The sequence below is a fragment of the Phascolarctos cinereus genome, unplaced genomic scaffold (assembly GCF_003287225.1).
Source record: "Phascolarctos cinereus isolate Bilbo 61053 unplaced genomic scaffold, phaCin_HiC Scaffold_5;HRSCAF=322, whole genome shotgun sequence".
NCBI classification, from domain to species: domain Eukaryota; kingdom Metazoa; phylum Chordata; class Mammalia; order Diprotodontia; family Phascolarctidae; genus Phascolarctos; species Phascolarctos cinereus.
In genome coordinates this window covers 477,882,925-477,895,532 of record NW_027555958.1, presented here as the reverse complement: position 1 = coordinate 477,895,532, position 12,608 = coordinate 477,882,925, and the positions used below count along the sequence as shown (strand labels likewise).

The 12,608-nt window shown below is 48.8% G+C and overlaps 1 protein-coding gene across 1 annotated transcript in view; it reads right to left on the bottom strand.

The window, feature by feature from the left end:
• ST6GALNAC3 (ST6 N-acetylgalactosaminide alpha-2,6-sialyltransferase 3) overlaps positions 1-11,456 on the bottom strand; it is a 623,421-nt gene extending 611,965 nt beyond the window's left edge. The window contains exon 1 of the mRNA XM_020968555.2: positions 10,961-11,456. Within this exon, the coding sequence (XP_020824214.1) occupies positions 10,961-10,978 (18 nt within the window). The 5' untranslated portion in view covers positions 10,979-11,456. The remainder of the gene's footprint in view (positions 1-10,960) is intronic.
• Between the last annotated feature and the right edge of the window lie 1,152 nt (positions 11,457-12,608).

Genomic DNA, 12,608 nt, shown 5'->3' with positions numbered 1-12,608 from the left:
CTGACCATATCATGCCATGATTCAATGAAATCTAGTGGCTTCCTATTACCTCCATGGCCAAATATAAATTCCTTGGTTTGGCTGGGAAAGCCCGTCCTGACATTAACCCTTCCTACCCTCCCAGTCTTCTTCTGTCTCAGCCCCTCCACATACTCTGGCTGGTCCTGAAACCCAACACTCCATCTCCTGACTAGGAGCATTTTCAATGACTTTCCTCCATACCTGGAGCACTCTGCCATCCCAGCTCTACTTCCTGGCTTCCCAGGCTTCCTTCCAGGCTTGGCTAAAGTCCTCCTCCTTCAAGAAGCCTCACCCTGCTCCCCTTAGCCTTCCCTCAGAACTACCCCAGCTCATTCTGCCTAGATCTGCTTTATCCATAGTCGGCTGCCTGTTGTCTCCTACATTAGGCTGAGCTACTTGAGACAAGGTATGAGTTTTTGCCTTTCTTTCTATCCCAGGCACTTAGCATGACTGCTGGGCACATAGTAGGTGCTTAATAAAAGCTCATTGGCTTGACGTGACTTGGAGAGACTGGGGCTTGCCTGGGGCAGTCGAGCTAACTGGCATGGCAGCTCTTCAGGTGTCCCTTCATTTAACTTGCTGCACTCCAACATGCACAAACTGGGGTCATGCTACCTTATCTTCCCCCTATCCATTATTTTTCTAACAGTTGTTCCATGCATTTCAAGCCAAAGGGTTTGTCTAGCCACGATGTGGCAGGGTCAGCGTCTAGGTTCACTCTCCTGCCTCTGTCCAACCTCCTGCAACATCAGCCTCACAACCCTCTCAAAGCTGCTGTAAATAAGACCCCAAATCCCTTTGGGATAAATTGAACCTAAATTATCAAAAAAAAGCCCCAGCACAAAGGAGCCCCCCACCTCTCCTGGAGCTCTCCACAAAGCTCAAAGAAAAACCAAAAGGATTTCTCTAGATTTCACTTCCGGGACTTCAGGACATACACACACACACACACTCTCCCACTGCCCAGCCCCTGCCTCTACCCCTTTCTCCATCTCTAACTTGTTTCCCATTTTGGGCCTCACAAAGCATTTTATTTTCTATATCTCCAAACACCAGCATGACTGTGTATGGCTGTGTATCACCATTATCTACGTATCACCATCAACACCACACAGACAAAAGCCACCTCTGTCCCCCAGGAGCTCCTACTCTAAGAACGTGCAGACTGCCATGTGCATGGAGATCGCCACAGCATGCATGGCCAGTCTTCTCAGAAGGAAGGCACTGGCAATGGGGAGGATGAGTAGGGCTGGAGCTGAGCTGTGACAGTGTCAGGAGTCAAGACAAGGGGGGAACATGTTCCAGGCATGGGAATCAGCTAGTGCAATGTTCTAGAGCTGGTGGAAGAAAGCTGGTGTCATGGGTCTTAGCATACACAGAGGGGGACAAAATGTAAAAAGACCAGCAAGAGGAAGGGGCAGACTTGTGAAGGGCTTTAAAAGACAAACTGGGAGGGCAGAGCCAAGATGGCAGAGTAAAAGCAGTAACTTGCTTGAGCTCTCCCCCAAACCCCTCCAAATACCTATAAAAAATGGCTCCAAACAAATTCTAAAGCAGCAGAACCCACAAAAAGACAGAGTGAAACAAATTTCCAGCCCAAGACAATCTGGATGGTTGATTGGAAAGGTATATCACACCAGGCTGGCAGAGGAGTGCAGTTTGCTGCAAACCTGGAGCAGGCCTCGGAGGACTGAATCACAGGCAGCTGTGGAGGTTTCCAGACTTCTCAACCCACGAACAACAAAGACAACATAGATCAGTGGGAAAAGTCTGTTTCTGCTGTGGCGAGAAAGGAGCGCGGGATCTCCTCTCCAGTGCCCCAGTGAAGCCGGGGCGGCGGCTGCCTGCTGAGCTTCCGGCTCACAGATTGAGGGGGAATCGAGTGGCTGATCAGAGGGGGATTGCAGGGATCTCTCTGCTGGTGCAGGATTCTCTTGCTTTGCCTGTGCTTGGATCTGGGTCATAGTTCTGGGTTGCAGTCCTAGGGCAAGGAGTCGTGCTAGTGTGGTGGAACTTGTAGTGGCAGTAGAGAAAGAATACTCCTCACAGTTTCAAGGCAGAAAAGAGTGCTTGTGGTCACTCACAGACCAGAGCACAGGCCAGGAAAGGAGTAAACACCTTGCCCCTTGTCATAACACCTTGGAAGAATGGGAAATTTACGAGTCCCTAGAAGTATCTCTGAAAACAGCTACACAAACCCCCGAAGCTTGGGACAGTACATTCTCCACATTGGAAGCAGACACCTACCTTAGCAAAGAGTTTATACACCAAGTAATTGTCTGGGATTATGAGCAAGAAGCTCAAAATGAATCAGACCATAGAATCTTTCTTTGGTAACAAAGAAGATCCAAACATATAACCAGAAGAAGACAACAAAGTCAAAGCTCCTACATCCAAAGCCTCCAAGAAAAATGTGAATCAGTCCCAGGCCATGGAAGAGCTCAAAAAGGATTTTGAGATGCAAGTAAGAGAAGTAGAGGAAAAACTAAGAGCGATGCAAGAAAATCATGAAAAACAAGTCAACACCTTGCTAAAGGAGACCCAAAAAAATACTGAAGAAAATGACACCTTAAAAAATAGCCTAACTTAAATGGCAAAAGACGTCCAAAAAGCCAAAGAGGAGAAGAATGCCCTGAAAAGCAAAATCGGCCAAATGGAAAAGGAAGTCCAAAAACTTACTGAAGAAAATACTTCCTTAAAAATTAGAAATGAGCAACTGGAAGCTAGAGACTATATGAGAAATCAAGGCACTGTAAAACTAATCCAAAAGAATGAAAAAATGGAAGAGAATGTGAAATAGCTCACTGGAATAACAACTGACCTGGAAAATAGATTCAGGAGAGAGAACTTAAAATTACTGGACTATCTAAAAGCCATAATCAAAAAAAGAGCCTAGAGGGGCGGAGCCAAGATGGCAGAGTGAAAGCAGTGACTTGCTTGAGCTCTCCCTGAAACCCCTCCAAATACTCATAAAAAATGGCTCTAAACAAATTCTGAAGCAGCAGAACCCACAAAAAGACAGAGTGAAACAAATTTCCAGCCCAAGACAACCTGGATGACTGCTCAGAAAGGTGTATCGCGCCAGGCTGGGAGCGCAGGCCGCAGCAAACCTGGAGCAGGCCTCAGAGGACTGAATCACGGGCAGCTGTGGAGGTTTCCAGACTCCTCAATCCACCAATGACAAAGACAAATTAGAAGGTCAATGGGAAAAGTCTGTTTCTGTCGGTGGTCAGAGAGGAAGGCAGGGTTTCAGCTCCATATCCTAAGAGCAAGGCCCTGGGTGGGGCAGCTGCTTCCCTAGCTTCCGGCCCACAGACTGAGAGGGAATCCAGTGGCTGATCAGAGAGGGATTGCAGGGATCTCTTTGCCAGTGCTGAGGCAGGAATCTCTTGCTTTGCCCGTGTGTGGATCTGAGTCACAGTTCTGGGCGGCAGTGCTGGGGTGAGGAGGAGTGCTGTCGTGGTAGAGTTTGGAGGGGCTGTGGAGAGGAGCCCTTCCTCACAGTTACAAAACAGAAAGGAGTACTTGTAGTCACAGGCCAGGAAAGGAGTAAACACCTCGCCCCTTATCATACCACCTCGGAAGAACTGAAAATTTTCAGGTCCCTACAAGTATCTCTGAAAACAGCTACACAAACCCCTGAGGCTTCGGACAGTACACTCTCCACATTGGAAGCAGACTCTTACCTTAACAAAGAGTTTAAAACTCAAGTAATTGGCTGGGATCATGAGCAAGCAGTGCAAAAAGAGTCAGACTATATTAGCTTACTTTGGTGAAAAAGAAGATCAAAACATACAACAAGAAGCAGACAACAAAATCAAAGCTCCTACATCCAAAGCCTCCAAGAAAAATATGAATCAGTCCCAGGCCTTGGAAGAGCTCAAAAGGGATTTTGAGAAGCAAGTAAGGGAAGTAGGGGAAAAACTGGGAAGAGAAATGAGAGTGATGCAAGAAAATCATGAAAAACAAGTCAACAGCTTGCTAAAGGAGACCCAAAAAATACTGAAGAAAATAACACCTTAAAAAACAGCCTAACCCAAATGGCAAAAGAGGTCCAAAAAGCCAATGAGGAGAAAAATGCCCTAAAAAGAAAAATTGGCCAAATGGAAAAGGAAGTCCAAAAATTACTGAAGAAAATACTTCCTTAAAAATTAGAATAGAGCAATTGGAACTAGTGACTTTATGAGAAATCAAGACACTGTAAAACAAATCCAAAAGAATGAAAAATTAGAAAACAATGTGAAATATCTCATTGGAAAAACAACTGACCTGGAAAATACCGGAGAGAGAATTTTAAAATTATTGGACTATCTGAAAGCCATGATCAAAAAAAGAGCCTAGACATCATCTTTCAAGAAATTATCAAGGAAAACTGCCCTGATATATTAGAACCAGAGGGCAAAATAGAAATTGAAAGAATCCAAGATCTCCTCCTGAAAGAGATCCCCAAAGGAAAACTCCTAGGAATATTGTAGCCAAATTCCAGAGTTCCCAGGTCAAGGAGAAAATATTACAAGCTGCCAGAAGGAAACAATTCAAGTACTGTGGAAACACAATCAAGAAAAAAAAAGAGCCTAAATATCATCTTTCAAGAAATTATCAAAGAAAATTGCGCTGATATTTTAGAACTAGAGGGCAAAATAGAAATTGAAAGAATCCATCAATCTCCTCCTGAAAGAGATCCCCAAAGGAAAACTCCTAGGAATATTGTAGCCAAATTCCAGAGTTCCCAGGTCAAGGAGAAAATATTGCAAGCAGCCAGAAAGAAACAACTCAAGCATTGTGGAAACACAATCAGGATAACACAAGATTTAGTAGCTTCTACATTAAGGGACTGGAGGGCATGGAATATGATATTCCGGAGGGCAAAGGAGATAAGATTACAACCAAGAATCACCTACCCAGCAAAACTGAGTATAATCCTTCAGGGGAAAAAATGGTCATTCAGTGAAATAGAGTACTTTCAAGAATTCCTGAGGATGGGGATTCCCCGAGACACTAACAGGGAAGGGGGGAGGGGGGAGGGAGAAAGACAAAAAGTGCTGGTCTAGATGCTTTTAGTTGAGAGCTCTATTGGACATCCCATTTGAAATGTCCCACTAGGTTCGAGATACGATGGTTAAGTGCTAGGGACAGGAAGACAAGGAAAAACGGTCTTGCCCTTAAGAAGTGCATAATCAGGTGAAGATGATTACAGCAAGAAAACACACCCAAGGAGGAGACCAGGAAAACCCTCCCCTGGAGCTCACCCTGGAGATAGCTCTGAAGCTCAGGATTCTAAAGGGTGGAGACAGGGAGGAGCATCTTGAGGCCTGAGACCAGCTATTAGCAGCATCCCCTCAGAGCCTCGCTGCTCCTAACTGTCGGCTGCTCCTCCATGTTTATTGATGGCTCTTCTGTTAAGTTTGAGAGACGCCTCATGGTGTTTTGGTCTCACACACTCAAGGCTGGGTTGGACTCCTCACTAAAGCTTTAAGCCCAAGAGAAATCTCCCTTTTCCTGGGTCAGCATTCCCTCCGGCTTGGAAAGGGAGCCCTTCTCTCCCCAGGAAACCCTTCTATGTCCCACCATGCCTTTAGCCACAACAGCAGTCGTTACAGAAGGGGTGCAGATTTGGCTCGGTGGAGAGACAAGTGTCCTCCAATAGACATCAGAGCATCTGAAGCCTCCAAAAATCAAAAGGAAGTCTGCATGAAGACTTTCAGCTGAAAGACTCCATTGATCCCCCAAAAGGAGACAGGAATGTTTAACAAGCAGGTCAATGTTAACTTTTCAGAGTGAGATGCTAGAAGTGATTTTCATAACTGACTTCACTAGGTTTCTTTTTTAAGTTTGTAAACCAGCTAAGTAATAATGCAAAGAAGACCACGTTCCCTTAATATCGAATGCTGAGCAATGCGACGGATCCCTTGAACACTGTCCTTAGACCCTGAGGTGGTCCACGGGCTGCAGGCCAAGCCTGTGATCTTGTCAGATCTAGTCAGACTTCCTCTTTTTACAGAGGAGTTGAAATGCCTCCCCCAAAGACACACAAGTAGAGACTTGAGGCAAAAATTGAACTAAGGTCCTCAGAGTCCAGGAATTTAACGTAAGCATGCCCTCCACACTCAGACATCTTAACTTCTCTGTGACTCAGCAGGCATTACTGCTGGTGAACAATTCATCCCGCTTTGGCCAGCGGCTCCTCTGCCCCACCAAACTTAGCTCGGCTGGTCTTTGGACACCAGCCTGCCATCTAGTCCATAGCTGAAGCTGTTTCAGACAGTAGAACGTTTCAGTGCTTTGCTCCACAAGCAGAGACCTTCCAGAGCCCAGGGACTCATCACCACAGTGATAACACCGATCAGGAGAGCCTTAGGAAAAGGTGTGTCCTTATTTTTTTATTTAGTAACATTTTAAAATGCAGGGTGTATCCTTTGCCAAACGTTGGGTACAATCCCTTTGGAAATAATGGTGGAATCCAACCAGCTCCCTCCGGGCCCACTCTCCGGATCCGGAGGACAGCTTCATGATGGCCCCGTGTACACTTCAGATCCCCCCTCACTCCTCAGCCTTCTCAGTCCCCTCACCCGCAGCCTTGGCCCCACCCCAGCGCCTCCCTCCTCTTACCTGTCCAGCTCCCCATTATCTGTGGTCTCCCACCATTAGAATGGAAGCTTCCTGAGGGAAGTGACTGTACTGTTTTGGTTTGAATTTGTATCGCCGATGTTCAAGATGGCACCTGGTACATAGTGAGTGTTCAACACCAACCTCCCAGGGTTGTTGTGAGGATAAACTGAGATAATATTTGTAAAACACCCTGCAAACCTGACAGGGCTCTAGGTATCATTAATAAGTGCTTTATCTGCTTACTGATGGTGGAAAGAGTGCCAGAGGACCGGGGTTTGGATCCCAGGCGTTCCACTTCGCTAGCTGTATGAACTCGGGCGAAGCATCTAACCTCTCTGGGCCTCAGTTTCATCATCTGTAACCTGATCCAAATCAGTGGTCCCACAGTCTTCTGGTATCTAGTAGTCAGGCCTTCCACTCATGGAGGGTGGGAGACTGGAGTCCTCCAGGGTCCCCCAATGAGAACATCCCATTTTCTAAGGCAGCCAATGCATTGTTACCTCCTGGAACCCTGACAAAGTGGTTAGGCAGCATTTAGATTAAAAATCTGACTCAAATTTAGCTCTCCTCAATCCCTAGCACTGGAGAAGAAGGAGAGAGGGATAATGAAATCCGCAGATAATCCCTAAACCTGTCTTTTGTCATTAGTTTTAACCTCCTCCCAACCTTCAAATCTCCTCAGAGCTGCTAACGAGCAGCAGAATTAACTGATTTGAGTCTCACCTACTTTCCCTTTTCATGCTCTGGTGAATGTGCTAATTGATAGCAAAATGCTTAAAAGGTGTAGAGCAGAATGAAGGAAGGAAGGAGGAGAGGGAAGGGACCTGAGTAATCCATAAACCAGATAACAAGCCTTTTAATAACCAACCAGCAACTCTGCCCCTTTCTGTAATGTGATCCTGGTGATACTTGCAAATGTTCCAATTAAGAAGTCAGTTCAATTTTCCTTTTTGCTAAGGTTCCTCTACCTTTTCAGAGTCTAAGAGCAGAAAGAACTGATCAGAATTCTGTGTAAAAGCGTCTCAAATAGGTGAACACTAGCCTCCGAGGACAGGAGGAAACCCCCATTTCTGTTTCATTCCAAGTTTAATAAATTACATCTTTACTTCAGCATCTCCCCAGTCTAAAATCCCCACCATTGTTCTCCGCAAAGTCTTCAAGGCAGAATTGGTTTCCCAGGCTGACAATCTAAGTATATGATCCAGTTCCATTTTTATAAAGCTTTTATGTGAGTGATGTACCAGGAAAAATCAGATTTAGCACCTAACCCATGCTTAGACAAGGGGTTCTTAGCCTTACTGTGTGTCATGGAACCATTGGATGAGCAGGTCATCTGGAGAAGCTTAGGGGCCCCTTCTCAAAATGTTTTTAAATACTTGAAGGAAAATACTAGGTTTCAGTTAGAAGTTACTGAAAATAAAGATGTAATTCCACCCCTGCTTTACAAGTTCATAAATCCCCTGAAACTTATGCAAGGACCAAGTGTTCAGTAGACCCCAGGTTAAGAACCTCTGCCTTAGAGAATGGCCCAACCAGGATGCTCTTTTCCAGTATGTGATCCTGGTTTTGTCCAGGAGAGAAAGCAGAGGGGAGGGACTATAATTTCAAACCCCAGCAAACATTGGCCTATTTATCCACAGCCCAGAGCCCTAGTATTAGTGTCTTACCCCATAGATTACGCTGAGGTAAACACATAAAACCACACACACACACACACACACACTCTCCTCGAAGTGTGGTGAAGAGGTCCTATGGGACAACTGCTGAGTATTTAGAACTTTCCCAGGACAGTCTAGGCAGGCTCACTAGGAAATACAAACATCTCTTGCTCTTTGAGGGTTATTATATAGTTTCGGATTTTCACCACAGCAGCTCTGACTTTCCCGACCTTTTCTGAATCCACATTTTCCCAGGGTCCCAAGGAATAAAGTTTTCCCAGTCTTGAAAGTAGAAAGTTAGAGGGTGGGGGAGAAGCAGAAGCTAGTCTGGGGTTTTGTAGCCACTTATCCTAGAAAACAGGTATGTTTTCAAGGGCTATCAACTCTCTCCTTTCTTCATTCCTAGTCGTCTCTTTCTTCCCCTCCCCCTCCAGCTTTTGGATTGGTTCCAGATCCCAGAAGGAGAAAAGTAACAGACCTCTGGGAAAACACAAGCTGGGAAGGAAGTGAAGGAGCCATCTAAGCCCCAAACCGGAGTCTGTTGTTTGCCTTGGGAGGAGGTGGAAGAGGCAGGATTTCCCCGAGGCCTCGGGATGCTTACAAAGAATGAAAGTTTAGCCTGGAGAATGTTCTTGATACTTAACAAGGAACCACGACCCAACTTCCTCACCGCTGTCTGCTCTACTGTCCTGGTGGCCTTGTGCACAAGGACATGTCTCCAAACGAAGGCACCCCACAGAGTGTGGAACCCGGACACACAGCACGTATTAGGACTTGCTTGAATTAAGGCAGCTCCGCTGACACCTTAGGTCCCCTCGCAGCTGTGAGAGTTCTCCTCTCCCAAACCTTCCAGGTATCTTTTGGGTACATATTCTGCATAGCCTTAGGCTCATTCGATCCCATTAGCCAGTGATCTCCTCGAGACAGGGGCCTTTCTTTGTATCCCCAGCTTAGCACAGCCTAGCACACTGAGGCGCTCACATGCTTACTGACTGACACATAGGTGCATGTGCCCCTACCCCTAGAATATAAACTCCTTGAGAGCAGGGGTTATTTTGCTTTTATTTTTGTAATCCCAGGGTTTTGTGCCTGGTACGTAGCAGGCTCGCGAGGAAACTGAGCCAGACAGGGGTTAAGTGACTTGCCCAGAGTGAAAGCTAATGTCTGAGGTAGGATTTGAATTCAAATGTTCCTCCCTCCAAAGCTGATGCTTCCTCAACATCTCCTAGCTGCTTCCAGTTTGTCAGCTAAAAAATTCTGAGTCAGAAGGGACATCAGAAATTCACAGCTGATTAAGGAAACCCTTAACAACCAAAAGACAGCAGGCTGAGAACTGCAAGGGATTGTAGAGAACATGGCATCTAAACTGATCAAATATACCCGCCATCAGGGCATGAGGCAGAGACGCAAGAGCGCGGCCTCTGGAAATCTCGGTCAAAATCCTTCCCCAGGAGGACAGGAAGATGTGGGGGGGGGGGAGTGCTCCCTTGCAGACCTCAGCCTTGTCACCTGGAACATCAGGACTTGCCTCCCTGGAGTGAAGTTTGGTTTCTTTCTCTACTCCCTTTCCCCAGAAGGACGAAGGGCAGTTGGCAAATGACGTTAAGCAGATCATCTGGGAAGAGGTTCAAAGCATCCCTCGGAGACATGAAACCCAGGCCTAAAGTGTTCGTCCCCCCAACCATTCTGAAATAAACATGCGGGCCCTCCGGCCCCTCCTCCAGACACGAAATGAGCAAGGCTCGCGCTGGCCTGGGAGATGCCCCTCTGGTGAAGGCTCCCGATGCAGCAGCTAGGTGAGCATCGCCTCTGCCCAGGTGTAGACGCAAGCCCAGGATCTAAACATGAAGCTACAGGGCGAGGCCCAGGTAAGGGATGCCCTGGAAATGGCAGCAGCGCGGAGTAAAGCCGGACTCCCAGGCGCTCGGCCCGGGGGCACAGGTCACTGGCACCCTGCAGGGAGAGATGCTCTCCTCGCCTCCCGCGTGGAATCTGCACCCTATAGAACCTTCAGGGGGAGGGGCGTGGCCGCGCGGGGTCCAATAGGAAGTCGCCCAGCTGTAGCTTCTATTCCAGTTCATTAGCATAAGGGGGCCGGAATCTCCACTAATAAACACACCCTCCGCCAGCGAACTTTTCCCGGTCCTGTCCGCAGCCTCCCGCAGCACCCCGCGATGCTCCGAACGACTTGTAGCGGCTGACAGGCTCTCCCTTCACCCTCTCCCGCAGCCCCGGGGGGCGCGGGAGCAAGGCAGAAAAGGCCGAAAGACAAGACAGGCTTGGCCGTCTCCCCCGTCCCGGCTCCCCTGCCGGGCTCCGCCGCCGCCAGGTAATGCGGCTCCAGCCCGACAGCAGCCCCGGGAGGGGGCTGAGCACGGGCAGGCAGACAAGCCCCAGCCCCCAGCCCGCAGTCCCTCCCCGCAGCCCCCCTGCTCTCCTCACCCTTTCTTCTGCACACAGCCCCGTCCCCCCCTCCTCGGCGCCAGCCTGCAGCTCTGACAATGCGGAGAAAACCAGGGCAGCGGAGGAAGGCTGAGCCCGGCAGCAGCAGCCGCAGAGCCGCTCGGAGGCCGAAGGCAAGCGAAAGCCCCCGGGGACCGGGATGCGGCTGAAGCCCGCGCCTCCCTCCCCGCCCGGCCGCCGGCGTGCGAGCAACAGATAGGAGCGGTTACCTTCAGCATGCACGCCATGTTCCTTCCCCAGCCTCTCCGCCACCCGAGGGTCGGGGCCGGCCTGGCCGAAAGCAGCTCCAGGCTCCGGCGAGCCAGTCCGAGCGGCGGGGCCAGCGCGCAGGACTCTAGAGCAGGGTACCACGGCGCCCAGCGGGAGATCCGTTAGGCATAGTCAGCTTCTCGTGCCCGGTTTGTTCCACCCATCGGCTCCTGCCACTGGCTGGGGGCCAGCCCAGCACCTCCCCTCCGTCACATGACTGCCTTTGATTCATGGCTCCAGAATGTACACTTTTTTTTTCCTTTAAGAAGGAGGGAAAAAAAAATGAGCTTCTGGTCTCCTTCCCTGCTACAACATATACAAAACTGCAGGGCTTCCGAGGGAGAGGACTGAAGCCAGAGCAGGAGGGGGAAAAAAACAGCTTTGAGCTCTGAGCCTTTCCAGGATATCCAGCAGCCTTTTTGCAGGCACCTCACCCTTGCAAAAAATAAAAATTAAATCCACTTTGAAAGCCCTGCCTCATCAAAATGGCCCCACCTGGGACGTGTCTGAGGAGTCTTGAAAGTGGAAATGAAACTCCCCTGACACTGACAATATGGCAACTAACTATTTGTGCAATCAATTGTTTAAGTAAAAAATCTGGGGTTTGCACCTTATGCATTGACTGGTCTCTGAAAGAACGTGCAACGCCAGCCCCGGCTCCTCCCCCTCTTACCAGTCCCCAAACTTTGGAAGAAACTTTTCGGAATCCGAGAATCAAAGGTTGCCTCTAAATGCCTCAGTCAGGTGTGACATTCTGTAAGGTCAAGTTTCACCAGACTGCTAAGACCTCAGGCGAGGCGGGGGCGGGGAGAGAAGGCTGGCTCTGCCCCCCTTGCTCCCCACCCCTATTCCAGCCCTGTTCTCAGTCCCGAGGGGCAGGCAGCTCCTCAGTGCAGGGCTAAGTGCAAGCCCACATCTGCCTGCAGGAGGAGGGTTAGCTCTGGGATGCAAAGAGCGCGTAGGAAGTCCCTGGAGCGTGGAGGGCTAGGCTCTGGGGAAACAGACAGAAGGAACACATTCCTGCCTTCAAGGAACCTACTACACTCTAGTTGGGCAGGGGTAAGGCAAAGGAGGAAGCCCTGCATCTGTGCAGCAGAGGGATGGAGCAGACCGGTCTGTGGTGCTTATTAGACATGCGCTCCTGGGCAAGCCACTTAACCGTGTTAGGACTCAGTTTCTTTGTCTGTAAAATGAGGGTTTGGGAGGAGATGACCTCTGAAGTCCCCTCCAGTCAAAGATAGATGATTGGGTGATCCCCTATGCATTTACACACGATAGTATGAGGAGGAGGAAAAGAACCCTGAGAACTGAGTGGGTCAGCCAAGGTCCCCCTCAGGAGCAGGGCACTCCCTCGGCCTGGGGCTGGGAAAGGCACACACAGCCCACTTTGCAGCTTCATCTGCACGCTTCTCATTTTCTCCTCATTCTATTAAGTCTTCACAATCAACAAAACAATCAAACTCTGATTTGTGGCATTTGCCAACTTCCAAGACATAAATGCTCAGCCCGAACATTGAGCAGTCAGCGTTCACTAGAGCTGATGGGTCAGCTCCAGCACAGCTCTGTAGGGAAGGCACGCCAGGCGGGAGGAAAAGCCCAAACAAAGAC